The following is a 24034-nucleotide window of genomic DNA, read 5'->3' as shown; positions in this document are numbered from 1 at the left end:
AATCAAAAGACCTGCACCTGGAGAGCCGAACATGTCCTCGGACACTCCCGGCACTAAAAGCCATACGCCATTTCATTTCATTGCAGGCTAAGGGCTCTATTCAGGATCAGAATTCAGGACAGGTGTCTGTGAGAAATCACCGAGTCACTGCAGGTTAAACAACAGAGGGAAGATGAGCAACAGGGAACTGTTCCTGAGAATTGTGGAAGTTGAAAGGAAAAGGTAGGAAAGAGAAATGTAGAGTAGAGGATAGGAAAAGGCAGGTGGAACAGGGTCATGAAAGGGAGAAAAGGGAGGAGGAAGTAGCTTCTGGAGCTTTCAGGAATGATAGGAGTGACCAGGAGGGGAGGAGATCAAATGAGGTGGGTAGGATTGAGGCTCTGGTCAGGGGGGATTCAACTGTTAAGACGTGGGGAAAGTGTGTGGAGGAAAGGGAACCAGGGCAGAGTGTTATCCAGGAATAGGATTAAGGCAGATATTGAGGAAAGTAGCAGAGAAGGAGGAGGGAACGGAAAAAGGTGGTAGTGTTTCACGTTAGTACCAACAACGTAAGGCATGCAGGAATAAGTACCAACATAGTTGGGAAAGTGTGGGATCTGGTAAACGCAGCACAGGTGAGGTTTAAGGAAGTGGAGATTGTTATCAGTTGAATAATGTGTAGGAGGGATACTGACTCGAAGGTGATTGGGGGATTTAAATGAGACTATGGAGTGGGTATGTGGGAAACTGGGAGTGAGATTTCTAGATCCTAATGGGTGGGTAGGAGATAGGAATCTGCGCTCAGATGGCCTTCACTTACACCACAGTGGTATGTATAAGTTAGGAAATTTGTTTAGAAGGGTTATAGGGAGGTACATTCAGGTAAACAGGGTAGTCTAGGGAGTGGTGATAAGGGTACAGGGATCTGGAAGTCAAGTAGGGATGACATAAAAATGTTACTGTTGAACTGTACAAGTATTGTCAAGAAAGGAAGTTGGTTTTTTTTTTTTTTTTTTTTTTTTTTGCTAGGGGCTTTACGTCGCACCGACACAGATAGGTCTTATGGCGACGATGGGATAGGAAAGGCCTAGGAGTTGGAAGGAAGCGGCCGTGGCCTTAATTAAGGTACAGCCCCAGCAATTAAGTAATTTAATAGATATATACTTAGGTACCAGATATTGTAACTGGAGTTGAGTCATGGCTGAGAAATGATACAGTGGATGCAGAAATTTTCTTACGGAGCTGCAGTGTGTTGTAGAGATAGGATAGGAATGGTAGGAGTGTGAGTATTCATTCTGGTGAAAGAATTTGTAAGCTACGGAAAAGTTAAAGATAACAAACATGAAATTCTAGGTGTAAGGCTCATCTCTGAAGATAACAGACAACTTGATAACGTTGGAGTGTACAGATGGGGAAAGGGTAGCGCTGACGCTAATTCAGACTTATTTGATAAGATAATCAGCTATGTTACAAACGATATGGAAAGGAACGTGATTGTTGCGAGTGATCTCAATTTACCAAATGTCAATAGGGAGGTAATGCGATCGACATGAAGCATGACCAAAAAATGGCAAATAAGTCAATATGGGAAGGACAGCTGATTCAGAAAGTGACTGACTGAATCAACTAGAGGGAAGTATATTCTGGAGGTGGTGCTGATAAAATCATATGAGCTCTATAGAGAAACTGAGGTAATAGATGGTATTAGTGATCACAAAGCTGCTTTTGTTGTAGTTAAAAATAAATGTGGAAGAAAATAAGGTCTTATAAGTAGGACTATTAGGCAGTACCATATGGCTGATAAAACAGGCATCAGGGAGTTTTTAAAAAGTAACTATAATTGGTGGAAAAAAGTAAATAAAAATGTAAACAGACTCTGGGATGGGTTTAAAGCAATTGTTGAGGAATGTGAAAATAGGTTTGTACCTTTAAAGCTGGTAACGAATGGTAAAGATCCACTATGTTATAACAGAGATATAAAGAGACTAAGAATCAGGTTCAGGTTGGAAAGAAATAGAAATGGCTGTGGAAGTAAGGATAAATTGAAGGAACTTAATAGGAAATTGAATCTAGCAAAGAAGTTAGCTAAGGATAACATGATGGCAAGCATAATTGGCAGTCATACAAATTTTAGTGAAAAAATGGAAGGGTATGTACTGGTACATTAAGACAGAAACAGGTTCCAAGAAGGACATTCCAGGAATCATTGATGAACAAGGGGAGTGTGTATGCGAGGATCTTCAAAAGGCGGAAGTATTCAGTCAGCAATATATAAAGATTGTAAGTTACAAGGATAATGCCCAGATAGGAGAGGTGACTAATACTAAAGAAGTATTAAAATTTACCTATGATAATGAAATTTATGATAAGATACAAAAGTTGAAAACTAGAAAAACAGCTGGATTTTTTCTCTTTACAATCTGCTTTACGTCGCACCGACACAGATAGGTCTTATGGCAACGATGGGATAGGAAAGAGCTAGGAGTGGGAAGGAAGAGGCCGTGCCGTTAAGGTGCAGCCCAGCATTTGCCTGTTGTGAAAATGGGAAACAACGGAAAACCATCTTCATGGCTGCTGACAGTGGGGTTCGAACACAGTATCTCCCGCATGCAAGCTCATAGCCGTGCGCCCCTAACCGCACGGCCAACTCACCTGTGATCTCAGAGAATTAGAGAGCCAAAGGTTTATCTGCCAATGTAATAATTAAGAGTGGAATTCCTCAAGGCAGTATTACTGGACCTTTATGTTTTCTTATGTAGGTATATAAATGATACGTGTAAAGAAGTGGAATCAGAAAAGGCTTTTTGTAGATGATGATATCTGCATAGAGTAATAAATAAGTTACAAGATTGTGAGCAACTGCAAAATGATCTCGATAATGTTGTGAGATGGACAGTAAGCAATGGTATGATGAGTTTCACAAATAGGAAAAGTCCTCTCAGTTTTAATTACTGCGTTGATGGGGTGAAAGTTCCTTTTGGGGATCATTGTAAGTACCTAGGTGTTAATATAAGGAAAGATCTTCATTGGGGTAATCACATAAATGGTATCGTAAATTCAAGGTACAGTTCTCTGGACATGGTTATGAGGGTATTTACGGGTTGCAGTACGTGTGTAAAGGAGAGGGCATATATGTCTCTGGTAAGACCCCCCAACTAGAGTATGGTTCCTGTATACGGGAACCTCACCAGGATTAGACTCAAGAATTTGAAGAAATCCAAAGAAAAGCAGCTCGATTTGTTCCAGGTGATTTCCGACAAAAGCGCTGCGTTACAAAAATGTTGCAAAGTTTGGGCTGGTAAGACTTGGGAGAAAGGAGAGGAGCTGCTCGACTAAGTGAAATGTGATACAAATTCTTATAATTTTGTTAAATACCACCCATTCAATACATACATAACTGTGCCAGCTGCCGAAGCCTGTTGCACCTTCCAGAACACAATGTTATTAAAATCACATGCCCAGAAAACTGTCAAACAGATAACATTTTAATGTTATTTCAGTGTGGTTGTATCTCTTGTCACTAAGTAAATACCGTATTTACGCGAATAATCCCTGCATATTAAAAAAAATGGAGGTTCAGGTTTTATTTGCATCTAGGTTGGCAACACACTCCTACTCAATTAGTTTTCGATGTTGGGCATACAGTTAGGCTTTGTGTAATTGCAGATGCAAGAAAATTGTCCCCATATGTCATATTTAAACGGAAAACAATTCAGGATTTTAATTCTAATCTGCCTTTAATTTTTAAAAAATAGTATTTTACAGAGTATTTTAAATTCCAAATTTCTCTGCGTCATGATAGAACGAGTCTTCCGGAACGTGAAGTGATAGCTTTCCGCTTTCACTCACTTCGGTGTGTCTATAGTGTATTTCATAGTTGCTAAGCTCGAGTGAAATCGTAATTCCTTGTTTTTCAACATTTTAAGGAACGCCACAATATCATGTAGCCAGCAGTGTGCAGAGAAGAATCTGTGACCGACAGTTGACAAAAAGCGTGGCTCTTAATTATAATCAATTCGTACACACCGAACAATATTGTCAATGCCGATGAAACTGCATTGTTTTGTTTCTTTAATGCTGAGCCCGAACAAACCTGTGGTACTGTACTGTGTTGCAATGCAGACAGAAGCCAAAGACTTTATCCCCTTGCCATAGGAAGGTTCGATAAGCTAGGATGTTTTGAGGGCGTTGGGCACTTTCCGTGCATATACAAGGCATCTAAATATGTAAACAGTATAGTAAACCAAAAATATAACACTTGCACAGGGGAGCCAACATAATTTGTCCTCGTCTTTGAATCGTGTTTTTTCTCTTGTTGCGTGAGTTCATTTATCTAAGTGCATTATTTGAATAACGTAAATGCACCTTGTTGGATACATTTCGGAAATACCGTAGTTTTTTTCCATGGCATTTGAAAGGTGAACTGTGAATCAAGGTGAATGCATGCATTAATGGGTCTTAGAATACTTTGTTATGTGGCAAGTGTTGGCATTTCTAAATTGCGAGAAGTGCCATGGCGGGAAATCGCACGAGGAGAGTCACTGTCCTGTGGTGCATTGGAGATGGAATCGAGAGACTCCCTACTTCCTCCTACTTGTCACAGGAAAGTTTGATAAACCACGATGTTTTAAGGGTATCAGATACTTTCCGTGCAAGTACGAGGCATCTACAATGCATAAAGTAATCCAATGGATAAAGCACTTAGACAGGGGAGCCAGCATAGATTTCTCCTCGCTTTGAATAATTTTTTTTCTTCCGCTGCGTGAGGTTATGTTTGCCAGTGAATTATCCAAGTGCATTATTTGAATACTGTAAATGCACCTTGTTGGATACATTTTGAAAATAATTGTTTTCATGGCATATGAAAGTTTTAAACTGTGAATCAATGTTAATTGTATTCAGTAATGGGTATTAAAATATTTTGTGACACGTAATTCGAAGCCCGATTTCTGCGTCCAAAAGACTCGGAATTAACAAGGTTTTACTGCATCGCAAAACTAACATCTGAATTTGCTGGTCAGTCTGTTTCGAACGTTTACATTGCACAAAAAGAATTATTCACACCGGTCGTGTTATTACCTGAGTAAAAACAGACCGCATGTCAGAAGTGTTTTAGACGTGGAGTGTGGCAAATTTGTTAGTAATTTAGGAGAAGATTCTAGTGATGCAAGAGACGACAAATCTTCCGATCTACAGGGAATCGTGCCAATTGCAAGTTCAGATTAATGAAATATCTGTCACGTAATTAGACCTACTAGCTAATTTTCGTGGCAAATATATTTCATAGCAGTGATAATGTATTTTTATCAATGAGGCAAAGGAGCTATATGCGTAAATTTACGTTCATATTTGTGTAAAGACCACGTGGACTTCGCGGAGTGATATGAAATGTTTGTTTATGCTTACATTACTTTTTTGATGGAAGGAATTTGAGTTCATTTAATTTTTTTTTTCAAAACGAACCTTCTTAAAATTAGGGTGCGGGCATTATTCGGCGGTTGTATATTTTGTTTGCAGTCGATGTGAAATGCCTGTTTGTTGCAACATCCTTAACATCAGGGTTTTAGGCCAAGCTCTGTTCTAATATCTGCTTTGCAATAGCATTCAGTGCTTCCTTCACATTCATCACAACAGCCCATTTAAGAAATTTCATATAGCCTCCTTGTTCTTCACGTTTTGCCCTAGCTACATACTGCATAACATGATTACGGTGATTTTTTTTAAAATTTCAATTGTTGATATATGACAAACATTGCATCTCAGAACTGACCCGTCGCTCTGAATACCATCAGCACTAAACTATTTAGCACTATTGCTCGGCGTTTCTGTAGCCTTTTATACTAGATTTACTAAGCAGGTTAGCTACAGGGTTAGGATCACGTAGCTGTTAGCTTGCATTCGGGAGATGGTGGGTCCGAAACCAAGCATAGTATTAAGCTGTTTGTTAATAGTACAATGGCAGAAACCACACACGGTCAAAGCATATTCTGAACTGTCGCCTATGTAATAATAACAAGGCTGGCACAGAAGCAGCTGATGAAGGGTGGCAAGCTAATAGTTCAACAATCACCAGGTTCGTACTTAAGCTCCCGATTAGTGCTTTACAGAAGAAATGCTCAGCTTTTCCTGTTAATTTCTTTAGGAATAAAATATGGCACAGGAGCCAAACAAAAAGTATTAAACAAGTGGAAAAAGGTGCTGACATTAATAAAAGGTACAAAAATGTGCTACCATTGAGAAAAGGTGCAACTAAAACACATTTAGGGGTGTTCATTTTATGTTTTCTTTGCAAAACAAGCTTCACTGCATGGAATGGGAGGTTATCACGTATTGGACCCCCACCCCTCTTAATTTTTGCAGCTATAAAAGTGGAAAAAAGGGTCTAATATGCGAGGAAATACAGCATTACTGTAATACAATAAACACTGCAGCTTCTGAGAGAATTCAAACCTTTTCAAATAAGTGAACAAAATTAATATAAAATTCTCTTTATCATTCAGGGTCCCATAAATTTGACAACACAGATTTATTCAATTGTTGAAAATAAAAGGACCAATGTATTCAGATATATTCCTATTTTGGAATAAAAACAAAATTAACATTTTAATGATTACCTCAATCGTACTGTGAACAACCCACATGGTCATTAGAAATCTTATATGTGTAAAAATAGAACCTCATTCAATTCCTTATCTCGAATTATGACAGAAATATGGGCCTCAGAAGTTAAGAAAAATGATAATATACACAATTTTGATGATTTTCTGGGTTTTTAAATTTTTTCTATAACTGTCAAGTCTTCCTTCTGCCAAAACTAGTCTGAGCATAAATTTATAAACTACCTGAAAAAAAGAAACATATGGCAACATACTTGGAAAAGTTTTTTTCTCTGAGCGCTATTCAGTTAGGAAAATAGAGGGTGGCGCAAAAGTTACTGGACACTGATTTAAACAAAAGACTGAATTTATGTTTCATTAAAAAAAAAAATACAGACAATGCTTACAATTATATTTTATGTTCAAATTGTTTTCCGTCTGCATGAATACATCTTTCAGAACACTGTTACATACTCAATGGCATAGTGAGGTATCACTGTCTAAATCATGAAATGCGTTGTGTATGGTCTCTTATTTCAGCAATGGTCCAAGGATATTTAGAATAAACAGAGTCCTTGACGACACCCCATAGGAAAAAATCCATGGGCGATATCTGGTGAATGTGGAGGCATGTCAATATCTACCCTTCCACCAATCAATTTTCTTTGGAAAGTTCAGTTTCAATAATCGCGGGCAGCAGGGGCATAATGTGGTGGAGCCCATCGTGTTGAAAGTAAATATCTTGAAAGTTTTCAGCACGTCATAAGTCCTGGTACTATGTAATTCTGAAGCATATCCAAATACTTATCGCCTGTCACCAACTTGACAAAGCGTAATCATCACCATTTGGTAATAACTTAATGGATTAAAACTTCCTACTGTACCATGTCTTGCTGTTACTTTTGTTTTCTTTTAACCAATTGTCCAGTGACTTTTGCACCACCCTGTATTACTTCCACAATATTGATTTTATACGTATTGAAAAGTTTTCAAGTGTTTTTGGAACACTGTTACATACTCTAGGTCATAGTGTGGTATCATTGTCCAAATCATTACATGCGTTGTGTATGTACTTTTTTATTTCAGCAATGGTGGCGCGCGCACGCACGCACACACTTGTATATATGTCTTGATAATCTTGATTTTGATGCTTTTCTACATCTACTTTAAGATTTTCAAGATTTTGAACAGACCCATTTTCATTTTTTACAGTTTTCTGTCCAACATGATGTGGAACGTCTCGTAGACTGTACAAGAAGATGTACAAAATTATTAATAAATATCAATGGAACAAAGGTTGGACGTACTATCAATTTTGATTGAAGTAAGAAATATGCAGGCTGAAAATACTCTTGCTATCATTTAACACATTGCGGACCAGGTGCCCTTCACCCCATACACAGCCCTGTTCCCGGCCACTTTCTAACTACCTCCAAACTGGAGTGCATGCATTCAAATAAACTGCCAGAACTTCAGTAGCCTTTGAAGGACTACTGTGTTTTATTCTGGAGGCATTCCTGATTAGTAGTTGAAATGCAGTTAGGTAAGTATTTGCTGAAATCTATTTCGGCTCATAGTTTTCCGAAATAAATGGTTTCTATTAGGGGATCGGTTGGCCAGTAATCTTTCAGATACGGTTTCTTAACCTGCCCTATCAATATACAAAAAACATTTTTTTAATTTCCTTCTTAGGGACAATAGTCCACTTTGGGTTTTACGGGATACGTTATGAGAATGTGAATTCTGCTCATAGTATAAGTTTGTCTGCTCAGCTACATAATGAAAAAGTCCTCACAAACATAAGTACTGATACTTGTCCTACATTTCCAGGTTCATTAGGCCATACCTTTATATCAGGAGCACGTTCAAAATCCTCTAGCCTAGGTTTACTGTTGTTCATAACCTAGTTGTCAGAAAACACTATATTATTTACAATATTTAGAATATTTACAACCGTAATACAATTATGAGCCTCGTCCTGCGCCACGTGATTACCACACCTTGAAGATAAGGATATCTATTCGTCATCACTTGAAACATTTCCGTTAGAATGTATTTCATCGTCGAACTCTAAATATTCAGCATCACTTCGATATTCTGAGCCTGTATCAGCACATAATACGTGAATAATTTCATCCCTGTCTAAACACGTGCAATCCCTGAGCGCTGGCATCTTGCATGGCTCTTCAAACTTTGTAAACATGTTGTCAGGAAATGCAAAGAAAAGCTATGATATGAAGAATAATCGAAAAGAAATGCGACTATCGATTGTGTAGAATCATACATAAGAGTTCTAGCACCCTTGACCTACAAATAGTTCCGGTATATATCAAAAGATAGCACTAAACTTCAGTCTGCTGCTAACACGAGATAACTCGGGACCGGTCCGCAACGTTCGGCCAGGCATGCACGAGTTTTCTCGGGACCGGTCCGCAATGTGTTAACCTCACAATATATTTTGAAACTGCCCATGTCATAGGTACTACACTATAACTAAAACTAGACAGCAATATAAGTAATTTGAAATATCTCACCAATAGCCTCATAAAAAATAGTTGAGATCCACGAGAGCAGTGCAAGAGATGTGATGTCTCCAAGACTAGCGGCTATGGGAGTAGCTACATTGTCAGGATTGATGTTACAATGGCGTGAAAATACTATCACCGCAGCAGTGATCATCCCTATATAAATAAAATAAAAACACAGGACAGGTTAGTAAATATAATATTGCATACTTAGGTCATTGTTAATGTTTATTAATGCATGAATGGAAAAACACAGATGCAGCCTACAATCAATTCTTTGATTGTGAGGGGTCATGCACAGTATCAAATTTGTACCATTACCTTCAGCAGAAATATGAATTTCCATAATACCAATTTGTATGTATATTGTTGAGAAATCTGGGAAAGAAGACAGGAGGGCATTGGATCAAAGAAATTCAAGAGTTGGACTCAAAATTACAGATGCAGAGAACAACAATAAAATTACCACCCTTCTTAACAATCACCAATTTTCAACTGAAATGATGCACAGAAGGCCTGTAGAGATTTCAGACAAATTAAAAACACTGCGATCATAATGAATGAAGAAGTACTGGGCAGATAAGAAGAATCAAACAGTACAACCTTCAAAGAAAAAGTGTTCATAGAAGACTCAAATGTTCCAATGTGGCCAATAAAGTTAATATTAATACTAATACCATAGCGTATTGAAAGAGGAAGCGAGTGCTCTCTCGTATTTAATAGGTGGTGACACCAGACTGTCTTAGTGTAGCTGTGGGTGAACAGTGCTGCTATACAAAACGTTCACGAAATATATTCTCTACAACTTCCAGTTGCCAGAATGACTTTTGAATTATTCCCTTTCATGTGCCATGTGTGTGTACAGTCCAGGAATATTTGAACAGAGGAAGCTGGCAAACACACTAATTTAATGGCTTAATGTTATCCTCTGAAAAGATTTAAACATCAGTAATTCTGAAATAACCTACAAAGTACTGAAATATAGTTGAAACTATTATGCATTTCACATTATCTAAGACATATACAAAAAGTTTTAACTCGCCCTCGAAAGCGTTAGTTGTCCGAAACCTAGGAGAACTTCCGGGACGATGGCAGCTCTTTCCTTATTTCCTTCGTACGGAAGAAGAATTGGCACATAATGTAATGAAACACTAATTTTGCCACAAGGTCATATCTGTGATCACTGCTGCATCCAAAGTCTGTGGGTCGGACAACTATAGGGTTTATGCTGTCCAAACATGCAAAAAATTTATCACCACATAAATTTTGTTCTGATTGCAATTTTTCTGAGACGACCTCTTCTACTTGCAATAGCAACCTAAATACACACGGTGAGGGATATGTCAAGTATCGTAAGCCTTTGTTCGTGCCATAATCTTTAATGAGGGTAAATGTTGCCCCAGTGGAAGCTCAGGTACTACAAAGAGTGCGAGCACAATCTAAGCAGTCAAAATATTTGTCACTTTTTCTTACTATTGTAGCCTGCCAAATGAAACACTAAATTCTGTTCTGTGAGGTTTCCCTCATAAGGAAGAGTTATTTCATTTTCCCAGCCCACGAGTACTATTTTTTCTTTAATTTTGACCTCTTCATTCTTACGTTCACTTTCTTTAGCTATTGCACGGATATGACTAACGAATGAAGTGACGGGGGGGTAATCTATCACTGACTCGCAATTTGCGGTAGAATTTAAGGTGAGTTTGGTAGGTATATACACAGACTGCAGCATGTGTAAATGTAAAAAATCCACAGTGGAAGGGTGATCGTCACAACTACGGGAACGCAAAATACCAAAATGGCGCTACAAAGGATCTTGATTAAATTTTGCCGTCAGGACACACTGTACCAAAATCTTCTGCTCCACAAGTAGTCCGCCATTTCCAGAGTACTTTTCAAGGTTACTCTTAATGATTCCAAAGCTCTGGAAGACTCAAATGTGTTTTTCTGAGATGTGATGTTTTCTAAAAATTCAAGCAATATTTTGTGTGACGGAGAACCTTTATAAAGCCCTTTTACGGGCAATGTGGAGTTAGGGCATCTGCAAGATTATTGATTTGTCGTGAGAAAATTTCTGTGCGCTCACTATCACTGAATTCATTGGGGTTGATTTCTCTAAAAAAATTGCGTCGGCTACACTATTACTGAATAACTGAAAAGCAACCTGGCGTTCATCCTCTGAAATGAGGTTGGGTCTATGTGAGAGGATATTATCATAGGACAATTTTGAAGACCAGCAAACTCAGTAGAAGTGTCAATTTGATATAACTGTCTATAAAAGTTCTAATTCACCTCTTTGCCTTTATACAGGAAAAGAACATTATCGTGGAAATAACTATGTATGCACTTCAAAATATGCACGGAATCAGAAAATGCCCACACTCGCCTTCGATGATCTGCTGGGTTTTCAATGGAGCATTTTATTTTATCATTCTTCCCTGAAATTCCCAAATTCATCCACGCCCTTTTTATTACACTGACTTCCATCACGTAAAACCAATTACTTTCACCCCAGCTTGTTCCAATTGAATTATGACCTGAATTATTATTTTTGACAATAGTTCTCCAGGAGTTGCATTCTTGCTAGCATACACTGCTACAGGATGAATCCAGCTGTGCAACAAAGGGACAAACATAAACACAAGCGTGTGATTGGCAAGGACATTTTTGTCGTAGGGAGTTTCATCTCCTAAATCAACAAATCCATCAACTGTCAGTGTAGTTGTATTAAATCTAATATCTTCTCTCAATTTCACTTCATCAAAATCACCACACCTAGTCGCTTATTTTTGTCTTGCTCGTTTAAATAAAAATCTTTAATTGCATTCACAGCATTTCCATTAATACCATAATTACATTTGAACCCTTTGCATAGTCTTCTCAAATGAGCTTCGGTAGGGAGAGGAAGTAACTCATGCTTTAAACAATGTCTGTAACCCTTAGGGGATTTCATTTTCAAGCAAACTTAAGCTGCGTTTACACTAGCGAAACTCCCTCGCGAAAGTCGCTCGGTGAAACTTACTCGCTTCGAGTGAAATTTTGCACTACCCAAACCAGAGCGCAATTCAGAGCAAAAAATAGCGCGAGTGGGGCGAGCCGCCTTTGACAAGCCTGAAAGCTTCAGTTCTGGTTTTGCAGCCAACATAGAAACTTGTTTTGTCCCTCCAGCCGCTGCAGCTGTGCATTACCTTTATGAGTTAATTTGTTTATAATAATCTTTTTTCATTGTTGTTTCATTGTTAGACACCTACATGTGACCGTACTACAACATTTCATCATCATATAGTAGATTAGTGTCATAAAAGTGTTATAAATTTAAAATAAATGTCAGTTTTTGTAAGAAATTGAAGTGTTGCGTTTTTCATGCTGGTCAGTGTAAGTTCTTCACAATGACTCAAGAATACTTCAAAATAGGTACCGGTAGGTTCAAAAAATTAATGAAATGACACAATTTTGCATTATAAACCAATAGTAATAGGGAACATGCATGATCCGGGGTTTTAATTAAAAATATGCTAATCTGATTCAAAATTTCATGCAGAATTCAAAAATGTGATCAGAATGTACAAATAATAACTCCAAACGTGATAAAAATCTACGAAAATGTCACGTCACGCAAGCACGCGATCTCATTGGTCTGACGTCATCGTACAGGTTGACTGAATTAGCAGACGAAGTAACACATAGTGTGCTGTGAGAAGCAGGATACACTTCGCGTATTTCTACTTTACGTTAGTGTCTAGTATGGTTAAATTCGAGGTCTATACATTGGATAATAATCTGAGTGGTATATTTTAGACTTAAAATGAATCCTGCGCAGACAGTGAGGCAGAAAACTTATAAATGGTGTAGAGTTCCGATGTGCAATAGCACATCGCATACCATACCAAACAAATTGTTTATAAATGTTCCAAAGACGCTAAAACTAGGGAGAAATGGATTTTGGCAAGCCGGAGAAATGCTGGTGATATATCGGAAAAGTTTACACTTTATTTTTTTTTTTAAAGATTTTAACGTAAGATGAATTTGTTTTAATTTTCAAATCACTTTTCCATGTTAGCTGTTCTAGTGGTAAAACTTTAAATTTTAATGTATGATGCTTTATTTAAATGCTTCAATTACATCTTGGAATATGAAAGTAAAAAACAGTGCATTAAATAATGCTGATTATTGAAGTATTCTCCAAACCTAACCTATGTTTTGGGTGATCCATGTCAAGATAATAAATCAAAGGGGTTATGAACCATTATGACAGCTCTAATTCTACCAATATATCTTGGCATGGGACAGTTATGTATGTCTTTATTGAAGAGCTTAATTGGTAAAGAAATTTAGGCTATATCTAAATACTCTATAATGTAACAAAGAATAGGCGTGTACATCATGAAAGGAAACAACGTGAATTTAACAAATGTATAACTCTACACAAAACCAATGCTTGTCTGTTGGGGTCTTATAAGTTAACAATGCTCAATTATAATAATTGTCATAATATTAATGAAATAAATAACATAATTGCACACAGGTGAAAATAGTGATGTAGGTGTTTAAAATATTATCCAACTTAGCCTAAGTTTTAGGTTATACAAGCCAAGTCAATAAACCGAAGGGTAAAAATACCGCGCGAGTTGGCCGTGCGGTTAGGAGCGCGCAGCTGTGAGCTCGCATCCGGGAGATAGTGGGTTTTGAACCCCACTGCCGGCAGCCCTGAAGATGGTTTTCCGTGGTTTCCCATTTTCACACCAGGCAAATGCTGAGGCTGTACCTAAGGCCATGGCCGCTTTGTTCCCATTCCTAGGCCTTTCCTGTCCCATCGTCGCCATAAGACCTATATGTGACGGTGTGACGTAAAGCAAAAAAAAAAAGTAAAAGTCACAGCACCCAAGACATTCCTGTATTGAGCGACTAAAATGTCACCGGGACACTTTTCTTTCCTGATATGCTCAGCTTGTTAAAAGCCAAATGTAATTAATGTTATTGGCTTCACGCCCCGCTAACTACTTCTACGATTTTCGGAGACGCCGATGTGCAGGAATTTAGTCCTGCAGGAGTTCTTTTACGTGCCAGTAAATCTACCGACACGAGGCTGACGTATTTGAGCACCTTCAACTACCACCGGACTGAACCAGGATCGAACCTGCCAAGTTGGGGTCAGAAGGCCAGCACCTCAACAGTCTGAACCACTCAGCCCGACTTGTGAAAACTAGATGAAGTCATATTTATCTTTATCATGTTTAACTTTTTCCCTCCACAAAGATATTTAATTCTCTTTCATGGGCCCTGGAAGTGGGTAGGCCAGTTGTCCCAACCATAAATATGTATTTTTTTTGGGAATGATAGATTATAGCCCTATAGTACTATGATCTTTCTTTCCTTCTTTCTTTCTTTCTTTCTTTCTTAATCAGTGTATCCTTCAGGGTTGGTTTTCTCTCGGACTCAGCGAGGGATTTCACCTCTACCACTTCAAGGGCAGTGTCCTGGAACGTGAGACTTTGAGTATGGGATGAAACTGGTGAGGAGGGCCATTACCTCGCCCAGGCGGCCTCACCTGTTATGCTCAACAGGGGCCTTGTTGGAGGATGGGAGGATCGGAAGGGATAGACAAGGAAGAGGGAAGGAAACGGCCGTGGCCTTAGGTGCCTGGAGGAGTAGGAAAATACGAAAAACCACTTCAAGGATGGCTGAGGTGGGATTCGAAACCCTTCTACTCAGTTGACCTCCCGAGGCTGAGTAGACCCCGTTCCAGTCCTCGTACTATTTGTTTTCAACTTTCATGGCAGAGCCGGGAATCGAAACCGGGCCTCCGGGAGTGGCACACATTAACCACTACACCACAGAAGCGGACTAGTACTATAATGCTACCTATATGTTTATGTTAGTGCTGAAATCCGATTTCTTACTTTACTAATGCTGAAAGCCCGAAAATGTAATGTTATTCTTTAATAGGGGAATCAGTCTAGAAGGAAATGTTGAAAGTGATGCGATATCTATCCAGGTTCGTTGTTATCCTAATACTATGGGTTACAATACATTGCACGTATATAAAAGACGCCACGTACAAACTTGCTTGTTATCCGCGAATTTCTGCGGCCACAAAAGTCACATTTTTCAAGAATGATGACATCTACACATGGTAGATTGTCTGACTGTGCTGTTTCGAACCCTTCTTCTGTCATTTCGAAGTTATTCGCGATCGTGAATAATAAACAATCGGCTTTTAGCAACGGCTGATGCACAACGGCTGGTAGAGCTCCATGCGGTACTGGATCGTGACGTCACAGCGTGCCGCTTACGTCAGAGGCCGTTTCACTCGCCTTGCGGAAAGGCACTATTAAATATTTTTTTAATGGTAGAAAACAAGGCAACATACCACAATGTAATACGTTTACGTACTATTTCATTGGTGTACTTTTCAAAAAAAATATTTTTGAAAATGATGCATGTTCCCAATTGCTTGCCTGATCCAGTGACTCTGCTCTTATTTTCTTTCGATCTTTCGCTTCGATATGATCCCAGTAGCACTCTTCCCTTTCACTGTAGAAATAGGAAAGTTTAGTTGAGAACGAATTTCCTTCCACACATCTTCTCTTTTATTGCGATTGAAATAGTTTTTGTTTTTCGGATTTCACATAAAATCTCTATTTTTGTAGAGGTTGATGAGTTGCAAGCACTGTTCTTGATTCATCCCTCGTGCAGCTATGGGGACCACGTTTACACTGAGCGAAACTGTTTGATGCATGGACAAAAAACCGACTGAGCTCCGGCTCGCAGCGAGGGCCCTCGCTCCGCAATTACTCAGGGGTGGGGGAGCGTCTACACTAGGCTCAATTCCCTCGCGAAATTATTTTGCAAGGAAATCGCGCTTAGTGTAAACGCAGCTTAATATAAATTCATTAGAACAGTGCATACCTTTCGGGCTGGTGCTACATTTTTTCAGCATTGAGCCCTCAATTATTGTTTGTTTCTTGCTAAGGAACTTAAGACTGTCTTCAGCTTCACTTGACACATTGACTTTATTTGCAATCTGTTTTAATTTAGCTCTGCATGCAACTAATTTCTTTTTGGTTCTAATTCAATTCCTACCATGGTTTTTAACTTGTCCCCTCAAATTTAGAATAATTCTAGAAGCCTCAACAACACTATCAGCTACTTTACAGGGTAAACTGAGACCAGGTTCTTTTATTTTTTCATTATCGTCACTATTAAGTATTTAAATGTGAGGGAAAATTTAGTTCATTACATTCTAAGCTACTACTGTTAATATTGTCATTGCCAACATTGTCTTTTGAGTAACTCTTGTCTTAACGGGGGGGGGGTTTTCGAATTTTCAGGGACTTGCTTAAATAGGACGGTAAATTAGGAAAAATGTGAGGGACAGCTCCTGGCTTTAAGCTCCACACTGTTCTCAGAATTTCAACTTTTTCCCCATTAATAATAAGATCTTCTGACAAAATGACACTCACAAATCCTAGACTTACGTGTAAGCTGCATGTCTTTTCTTGGGATCCCTCTAGCCCAATGACAGAAATGCTTCTCATTTTCAGGTGGAGAGAAGAAATGTTTACCTTCACCTGACCTGTAAGCAAATCGACACCCCGGCACAAAGTACGATGGCATTTTCACACTCACTATATTCCAAAATATGAATATAGTTATTACACTAAATAAATCACTCCCGCTACAAGTAAAAACGTGCGAACCCAGTATAAACAATGCCATCTGTTCACTTCCTCTTTCTATTCGCTACACTAATACTAATAATACATACAGGGTGTGTCAAACTGAAACAGGTGATAGTGGGTCCACAACCGATTATATTGAGATGGGGAACCAATGGTCGGAAATGCACAGTTATTGTGTTATGGACAGACACAGCGTATACTCCATAACAACAATGCAGCTCATAGTGATTGTTCAAAGTGACGACCGCCAGTCTCAATGCCTGTATTGCAATGGCGCAAGCAGTTTTGCCGCACTCTCTCAAAGATCCTTGTTGTATGTTGTACCAGGAGACCAGCGATCGTGCTGGCCGGGGGGGGGGAGCGACCGGGAGACCGGGAAGAACGATGAATAATCAGGAGTCTCCTGCTTAAATCGGGAGAGTTGGCACAGCTGATTGGATGAACACTGTGCTTGACACAGCAAGCTAATGTAAACCTCCTTGATCAATCAAAAATTGAATAAACGCCATAATGTTTAATGGAACTTATCGTGGTCCCTAGTTGTCCGATTAGCAAATAAATAATAATAATAATAATAATAATAATAATAATAATAATAATAATAATAATAATAATGAAGGTAGTTTATAAAAGTCTCAAAATTCTACCAGTGCATATAGTTCTGATAATGTTCATGGTACTCAAATCTCTGGTCCTAAAAGGACATTGAAATGCCATCTTGCATAACTGTCTCTCCTGAACCTTTGTTACAGACTGGAACCTGTGGGACAGTGAAGCAACAGTTGCTATTATCGTTTTTACTACTACAATAGAAAGTGAATGATATACAGAAGAAGAAGAAGAAGAAGAAGAAGAAGAAAAAGAAAGAAAGAAAGAAAGAAAGAAAGAAAGAAAGAAAGAAAGAAAAGAAAAGCAGCAACAGCTGGACAAGGCACTTCTACAGTTGTTTACTGCAGATTTCCATACTTTTTCTATGGTGGGAGATGAAGTTTCTGTAGCCTTTTATACTAGATTTAATAAGCAGGTTGGCTACGTGGTTAGGATCACGTAGCTGTTAGCTTGCATTCTGGAGATGGTGGGTCCGAACCTCCCTGTTGACAGATCTGAAGATGGTTTCCCCTGTTCACACCCGCATGTTTTTTATTAGTGTTGCCAACCCATAAATACTTTCTCCGCTAAATTTTAGTAGAATATCCGCTAAATTTTGAACTGAAGCAAAATAGCATATACCAGCTGTTTTAATTAAAGAGGTTAACTCAACACTCACCAGTTTCAGAACAGGAGCTCATCATCTCCTCCCTGCACTATATGCTCTGAAGCAGATATGCTGGGTTCAGGTCCTGTGGTTTCATATGAAGCTGCATGGTACCATTCTTTTTCAAAGTATATGCTGGCAGTTCACAGCAGCAAAGCACATACGGAAATTTTCAAATCTATTTCGAAAGTTATTTTCACTTTCATTACTGTCTTCATTGTTTATGATAAGTGCAGAAATAAATAATGTCAAACAATTTCGCATTTATATTGCACTGCCAATAGATGCATCGTTGGTATTTGGATAGTGGGAAGCTCAACCAACTAGTCTTTAAAAGTTTAATTATTTAACCACCCTTTACGAAATATATGACTACTTTTCAACCTATTCTTTTGACATATTGACGTGCCAAAAAGAACCCGATGTCAAAAGAAACACGTTATCAAACACGACACTACCTGGCTATCAAGAGTACAGTACCGATTGTAACAAATTCTGACTGAGGCTGTGGGCCAGAGCTGGTCTAGGAAACGAGTCGTAGTATGCAGCATAAGTTCAATACAACGGGAATAAGTGGACTATTATGCCGTAGTAAGTTCTATATTATTTTTTTCTCCTGGTGATGAAATGTGATATTGTTACTGCTGAAAATCAGTTTGAAAATCTGTCATAAAAATTAGGCGTCCGCTAAATTAAAAATTTATCCGCTGTTCTATTTAAAAATCCGCCAAATTTGGCGGAAAATCCGCTGAGTTGGCAACACTGAAAGGCTATGGTCATTTCCTTCCTAGTTCTGTACTATCTCGTCACCATAAGAACAGTCAGTATGATCTAAAAAACAAAAGGTACTGGAGTAAACCCTACGATATGACTATTTCCTCATCTCTCATTCCGGCAGCATATGAAAAGTGTGTGGTACTTAGTGTTATTGCGAGATGTTAGGTTCCTGAATACAATGGACCTTAGCCGAACGTGGCCATTCTACTATACAAATGTCCTCAAATAGCAACCGTCACGGACCAAGTACAGCCGAAGACTGACAATGTCACATCATGTCAGCAAAGCTCTTCGCTGATGGACTCTGCAACAAAAATTTCCTGAAAATCTCATTTATACCTTGTATGGTAAAAATGTATAAGACAAAGAAGATTTAAAATTAGATTTTCAATAATTATTGTTATGCACACCTTTTAGATAGAACAGTATTTCCAGAGATAGTGGGAAGTTAGTGAAGAATTTCATAATCATGTATATCTCAGTTATTCCTTGCACGTTAAAAGCGCATGAAACATAAAAGTTCGGAAATTATATTTTACACAACTCGTAGAAAGTATAGTTTTTCGATATAGGTTTGATGATCAAAGAAATTAGATATTCTCCCTTTAATACCGTTATGCAACAGTGTAATGGCTCGAAGGCTGAACCACGGATGAAGGAAGCTCTTCGAAAGCAAGGATTCTGTGACCCCCCCAACTGGATCCACATATATTACAGTAAGATCAACCTTATAATAATTTCAATGTTGCTTGAAATTATGCTTCATAGAGTATTCAAGTATTCAAGTCAAGTGCAATGTTACAACAGTGTCTGTAATTAACTACATGCTATATAATTTTGTGAATTCATTCCACACCCATGTTCTCATATTAATTTTATTTTTATTTTTACAATTTGCTTTACGTCGCCCCGACACAGATAGGTCTTATGGCTACAATGGGATAAAAATAATAATAATAATAATAATAATAATAATAATAATAATAATAATAATAATAATAATGTTATTGGCTTTACATCCCACTAAAAACTTTTACAGTTTTCGGAGACTGCAAGGCGTCAGAATTTAGTCCCGCAGTTCTTTTACATGCCAATAAATCTACCGACACGAGGCTGACGTATTTGAGCACCTTCAAATACCACCGGACTGAGCCAGGATCGAACCTACCAAGTTGGGGTCAGAAGGCCAGCGCCTGAACCAAGTGAGCCACTCAGCCCGGCACGTTAGCATAAGAGAGGGAAGGAAGCGGCCATTGCCTTAAGGTGCCCCCAGCACTTGCCTGCTTTGAAAGTGGGAAACCATGGAAAACCATTTTCAGGACTGCCGACAGTGGTTTTTTTTTTTGCTACGGGACTTTACGTCGCACCAATACAGATAGGTCTTATGGCGACGATGGGATAGGAAAGGCCTAGGAGTTGGAAGGAAGCGGCCGTGGCCTTAATTAAGGTACAGCCCCAGCATTTTCCTGGTGTGAAAATGGGAAACCACGGAAAACCATCTTCAGGGCTGCCGACAGTGGGATTCGAACCCACAATCTCTCGGATGCAGGCTCACAGCCGCGCACCTCTACGCACACGGCCAACTCGCCCGGTGACAGTGGGGTTCAAACCCACTATCTCTCAAATGCAAGCTCACAGCTGCGTGTCCCTAAGTGCACGGCCAACCCAGTCATGCTGGTTTAAGATAAGCACAGAAAATTTTCTTAAAATTACTAACGTGCCAACAAAGGACTATTACATTCATAATTCATCTCACTTGTTCATAACATTGTGACATCAAACATGATAACCTTAACCTACCTTATAGATTTCATCATATTTACTACGATGTTACCATTAAATCATGTGCGTCCTGAGCTCCTGTCTACATGCCCCATAGTCTACTACCCCTTTAATTTCTCTGACTTCAGTTTCATATAAAGCCAACCAGCTGTTATTCACGAACACTCTACGGGCGGATATAAGAAGCACGCCCAGCATGTAGAGTTAGTTACTGCTGGTTTGGACACAGTACTACGTACAGAGTGAACTGGTTTTCCTACGTGCACCGCTATCCTACAACATGAGGTGAGACAGAGAAGGGAATACAACATTTTCTTGTGGAAATCTATTTCTTTGGCCCTTATGGCAGCCTTTCTTATCTTAATTCAAAAGGGACTCTGTTGAGGCCAGGTTGTTTTGAAGATTATTTGGCTCAAATCTTGTTAGAATTAACCTTTCCTCCCTATTCTTTTTCTTTCAATTCTTATGCATTTTTCTTATGATTCTCCCTTTAATTCCTTTGCCCCCGTATCTCTAAATTTCCCCGTGCTACCCCCTTTAGTTTTGGCTTGAGTGTTAAGTTGAGGGAAAAATATCTTTACTCTGTATGAGGTTCAGATGCATTACCTTGTGTATGAGCTTTTGAGCCCGAGACTTAAGTAACCCTATCTTAACCTCACTTCTTGTGTTTATATATATTACGAATTAATCATGGTCGCTGTCCTCGGGCATTCTCAGTACACTTCCTAACACGTTAACCTTTTCATGTACTGGACCATGAATAAGTTTGATGTTGTACTTAGATCTCAAATTGTCTTAAATACCTTCCTTGGTTGTCAACATCATGTAAAAAGGTGCTGTGCCAAAGTTACGGTATTATCTGTGTCACTGAGTGGCAGTTTTGCAAATGTAGATTGTGTTTAAATCAGGTCAATGTTAACCACCCTGCAATCACGTTTATCAAAGATTAAATTGTGTTTGGTAACTGTATCTAGGCATTTGAATTTAAATATACTTGTTAAATCTACATCTGGTTCTTTTCTCTATTTTTACTTCCAACTTCCTCTTTACATTGCACTCCATGGTTTTCACCTCTGGAGAGTCCGACTCGTTGGCTGAATGGTCAGCGTGCTGGCCTTCGGTTCAGAGGGTCCCGGGTTCGATTCCCGGTCGGGTCGGGGATTTTAACCTTCATTGGTTAATTCCAATGGCCTGGGGGTTTGTGCTGTCCCCAACATCCCTGCAACTCACACACCACACATAACACTATCCGCCACCACATTAACACGCAGTTACCTACACATGGCAGATGCCGCCCACCCTCATCGGAGGGTCTGCCTTACAAGGGCTGCACTCGGCTAGAAATAGCCACATGAAATTATTATATTATACCTCTGGGGAGGTTTCTGTGTGCCTGGACTTTCACTGTGCTTGCTTGATGATTTTGCGTATTATGTGGTTCTCACCTCAGGCTGAACCCTTTATGGTGAGGTAGGGAGGCAGTGACTTGTGCTCTAGGGTTTCAAGATTTTATAGTGGATATAGTGATGTTTGGCTGAAAAGGATGCAATTACTTCAAACTCTAAGTACTCTTGTTTAAACTGACATAAAAACATTTCAATTGTAGCTCAAATAAGTGATGTAAATCAGTTTTTAAACTGTAGGGAGATTCAGTGCAATCTATAACAGTGTTTACAAAGATGCTGCCAACATAGAGTGTTAACATTTCTGTGGGGTCAAGTGAACTTTCGATTGTGACAAACTACTACCAACTTCAATGTTTGCAAAGAGTAGAAGTGTATTGTATTGAATCGATTATAACGAGTGCAGCCAACATTACAAAAGTTTATTTGCACAGAGCACGTGTATTGTATTGAATCGATTATAACGAGTGCAGCCAACATTACAAAAGTTTATTTGCACAGAGCACAAGTATTTTCTCTTGTAAAATAGGTGCGTGTGGAAATTGTTCAAAGCTGTGGCACATCAGGATGTAATAGGAAAAATTCAGTGCAATTTATGCAGTAATCTGTTTCATAGTGCATGTGTAAATCTTACGGAAGAGGATGTGAAAAACTTGCGATCCAATGATGAGATGTGGTTATGTATAATTGTGAGAAAACTCTCCGTGGTAATGCGAGTGATCAGGGGCAGTAAAGTTGTAGAAACTGTACCGACTGTAAGCGAGATATATAGACTTCTACTTTCAATTAGTAAAGAAGTTAAGGAATCGTGTAAGAATCTTGAGGTAGAGTTTAGTAAATCACTGAACTCGGCTCATGAGGAACTGGAGGAAAACTTTATTCTACTCAAGAGTCATGGAGAAGAACTGAAATCATGCAAGGAAGTTATCGAGAGCCTTAAATCAGAGAACTGTTACTTAAAGAACAAGTACAGCAACTTACAGCAACAAATAGATGATCTAGACCAATATGGAAGGTGGAATACACTGGAAATACATGGGATTCCTGAAACGCCAAATGAAGACGAGATCTCCTTAGTGAAAAATGTAGGTTGGGCATTAGATGTTACTGTGACTGAAAATACGATTGACACATGTCACAGATTAAGACAGTCAGTAAGTCAACCTCACACAGGAGTTACTGTGAAATTTGTTAGAAGATTTGACAGGGATATGTTTCTCCAGAGGCGTACGATTAAACGTAACTTGAGCTGTGCTGACATTGAACTTACCTCTGGGGGGCCTATCTATATCAACCAAAATCTCACTTTAAACAGTAGGATTATTTTCAGTGAAGCAAGAAAGGTAAAAAGGGAGAGAGATTTTGCATACTTGTGGGTGGATAATGCAGAAAATATTAAACTTAGGAAGAAAGCAAGTGATACTTATGTATATACTCTTAGAACGATTGATGATGTTAAGAATTTGGTATGATTTAGATGGCTGTAAGGGATAAACTTTTATCATTTTACTATCAGAATGTTAGAGGGTTGAACACCAAAATAAGTGACATTTACAGAAGTGTCCTTGCTAGTAATTATGACATGATCATGGTGACAGAGTCATGGTTGACGAGCATATATGATGGGGAAATATTTGATACAGGATATGTTTTTCGGAGGGATCGTGTTCATAAGAAGGGTGGTGGTATTTTGATAGTTGTTGCTAATACTTTAAAATCTGTTCTTGTAGAAATTGATGTAAAGAACATCGAATGTGTCTGTGTTAAATTTATTTTAGGTGAAAAGGTATATCTACTGGTAACTGTTTACTTTCCACCAAACTCTGATCTAGAAAGTTATAATTTTTTTGCAGTACGTGAAAATATCAAATTCATACAACATTATAATGTTATAATAATGGGTGATTTTAACTTACCTTTGATCTTTGATAGTACAGTAACTTTATTTACTTAACTGTGGTCCAAAATATCTTGCTTTGGCTAATTTTATTGCTTTATTCAATCTGTATTAATTTAATAACGTAAAAAAGCCAATGGT

General features: G+C 38.6%; 1 protein-coding gene across 1 annotated transcript in view; it reads right to left on the bottom strand.

The window, feature by feature from the left end:
• The window catches only part of LOC136864296 (solute carrier family 41 member 1), a 190330-nt gene that overhangs the window by 74646 nt on the left and 91650 nt on the right, over positions 1 to 24034 (bottom strand). The window contains exon 5 of the mRNA XM_067141088.2: positions 9110 to 9256. Within this exon, the coding sequence (XP_066997189.2) occupies positions 9110 to 9256 (147 nt within the window). The remainder of the gene's footprint in view (positions 1 to 9109; positions 9257 to 24034) is intronic.

Source organism: Anabrus simplex, chromosome 2 (genome assembly GCF_040414725.1).
Source record: "Anabrus simplex isolate iqAnaSimp1 chromosome 2, ASM4041472v1, whole genome shotgun sequence".
Lineage (NCBI taxonomy): Eukaryota > Metazoa > Arthropoda > Insecta > Orthoptera > Tettigoniidae > Anabrus > Anabrus simplex.
This window is presented reverse-complemented; position numbering and strand designations above follow the sequence as displayed.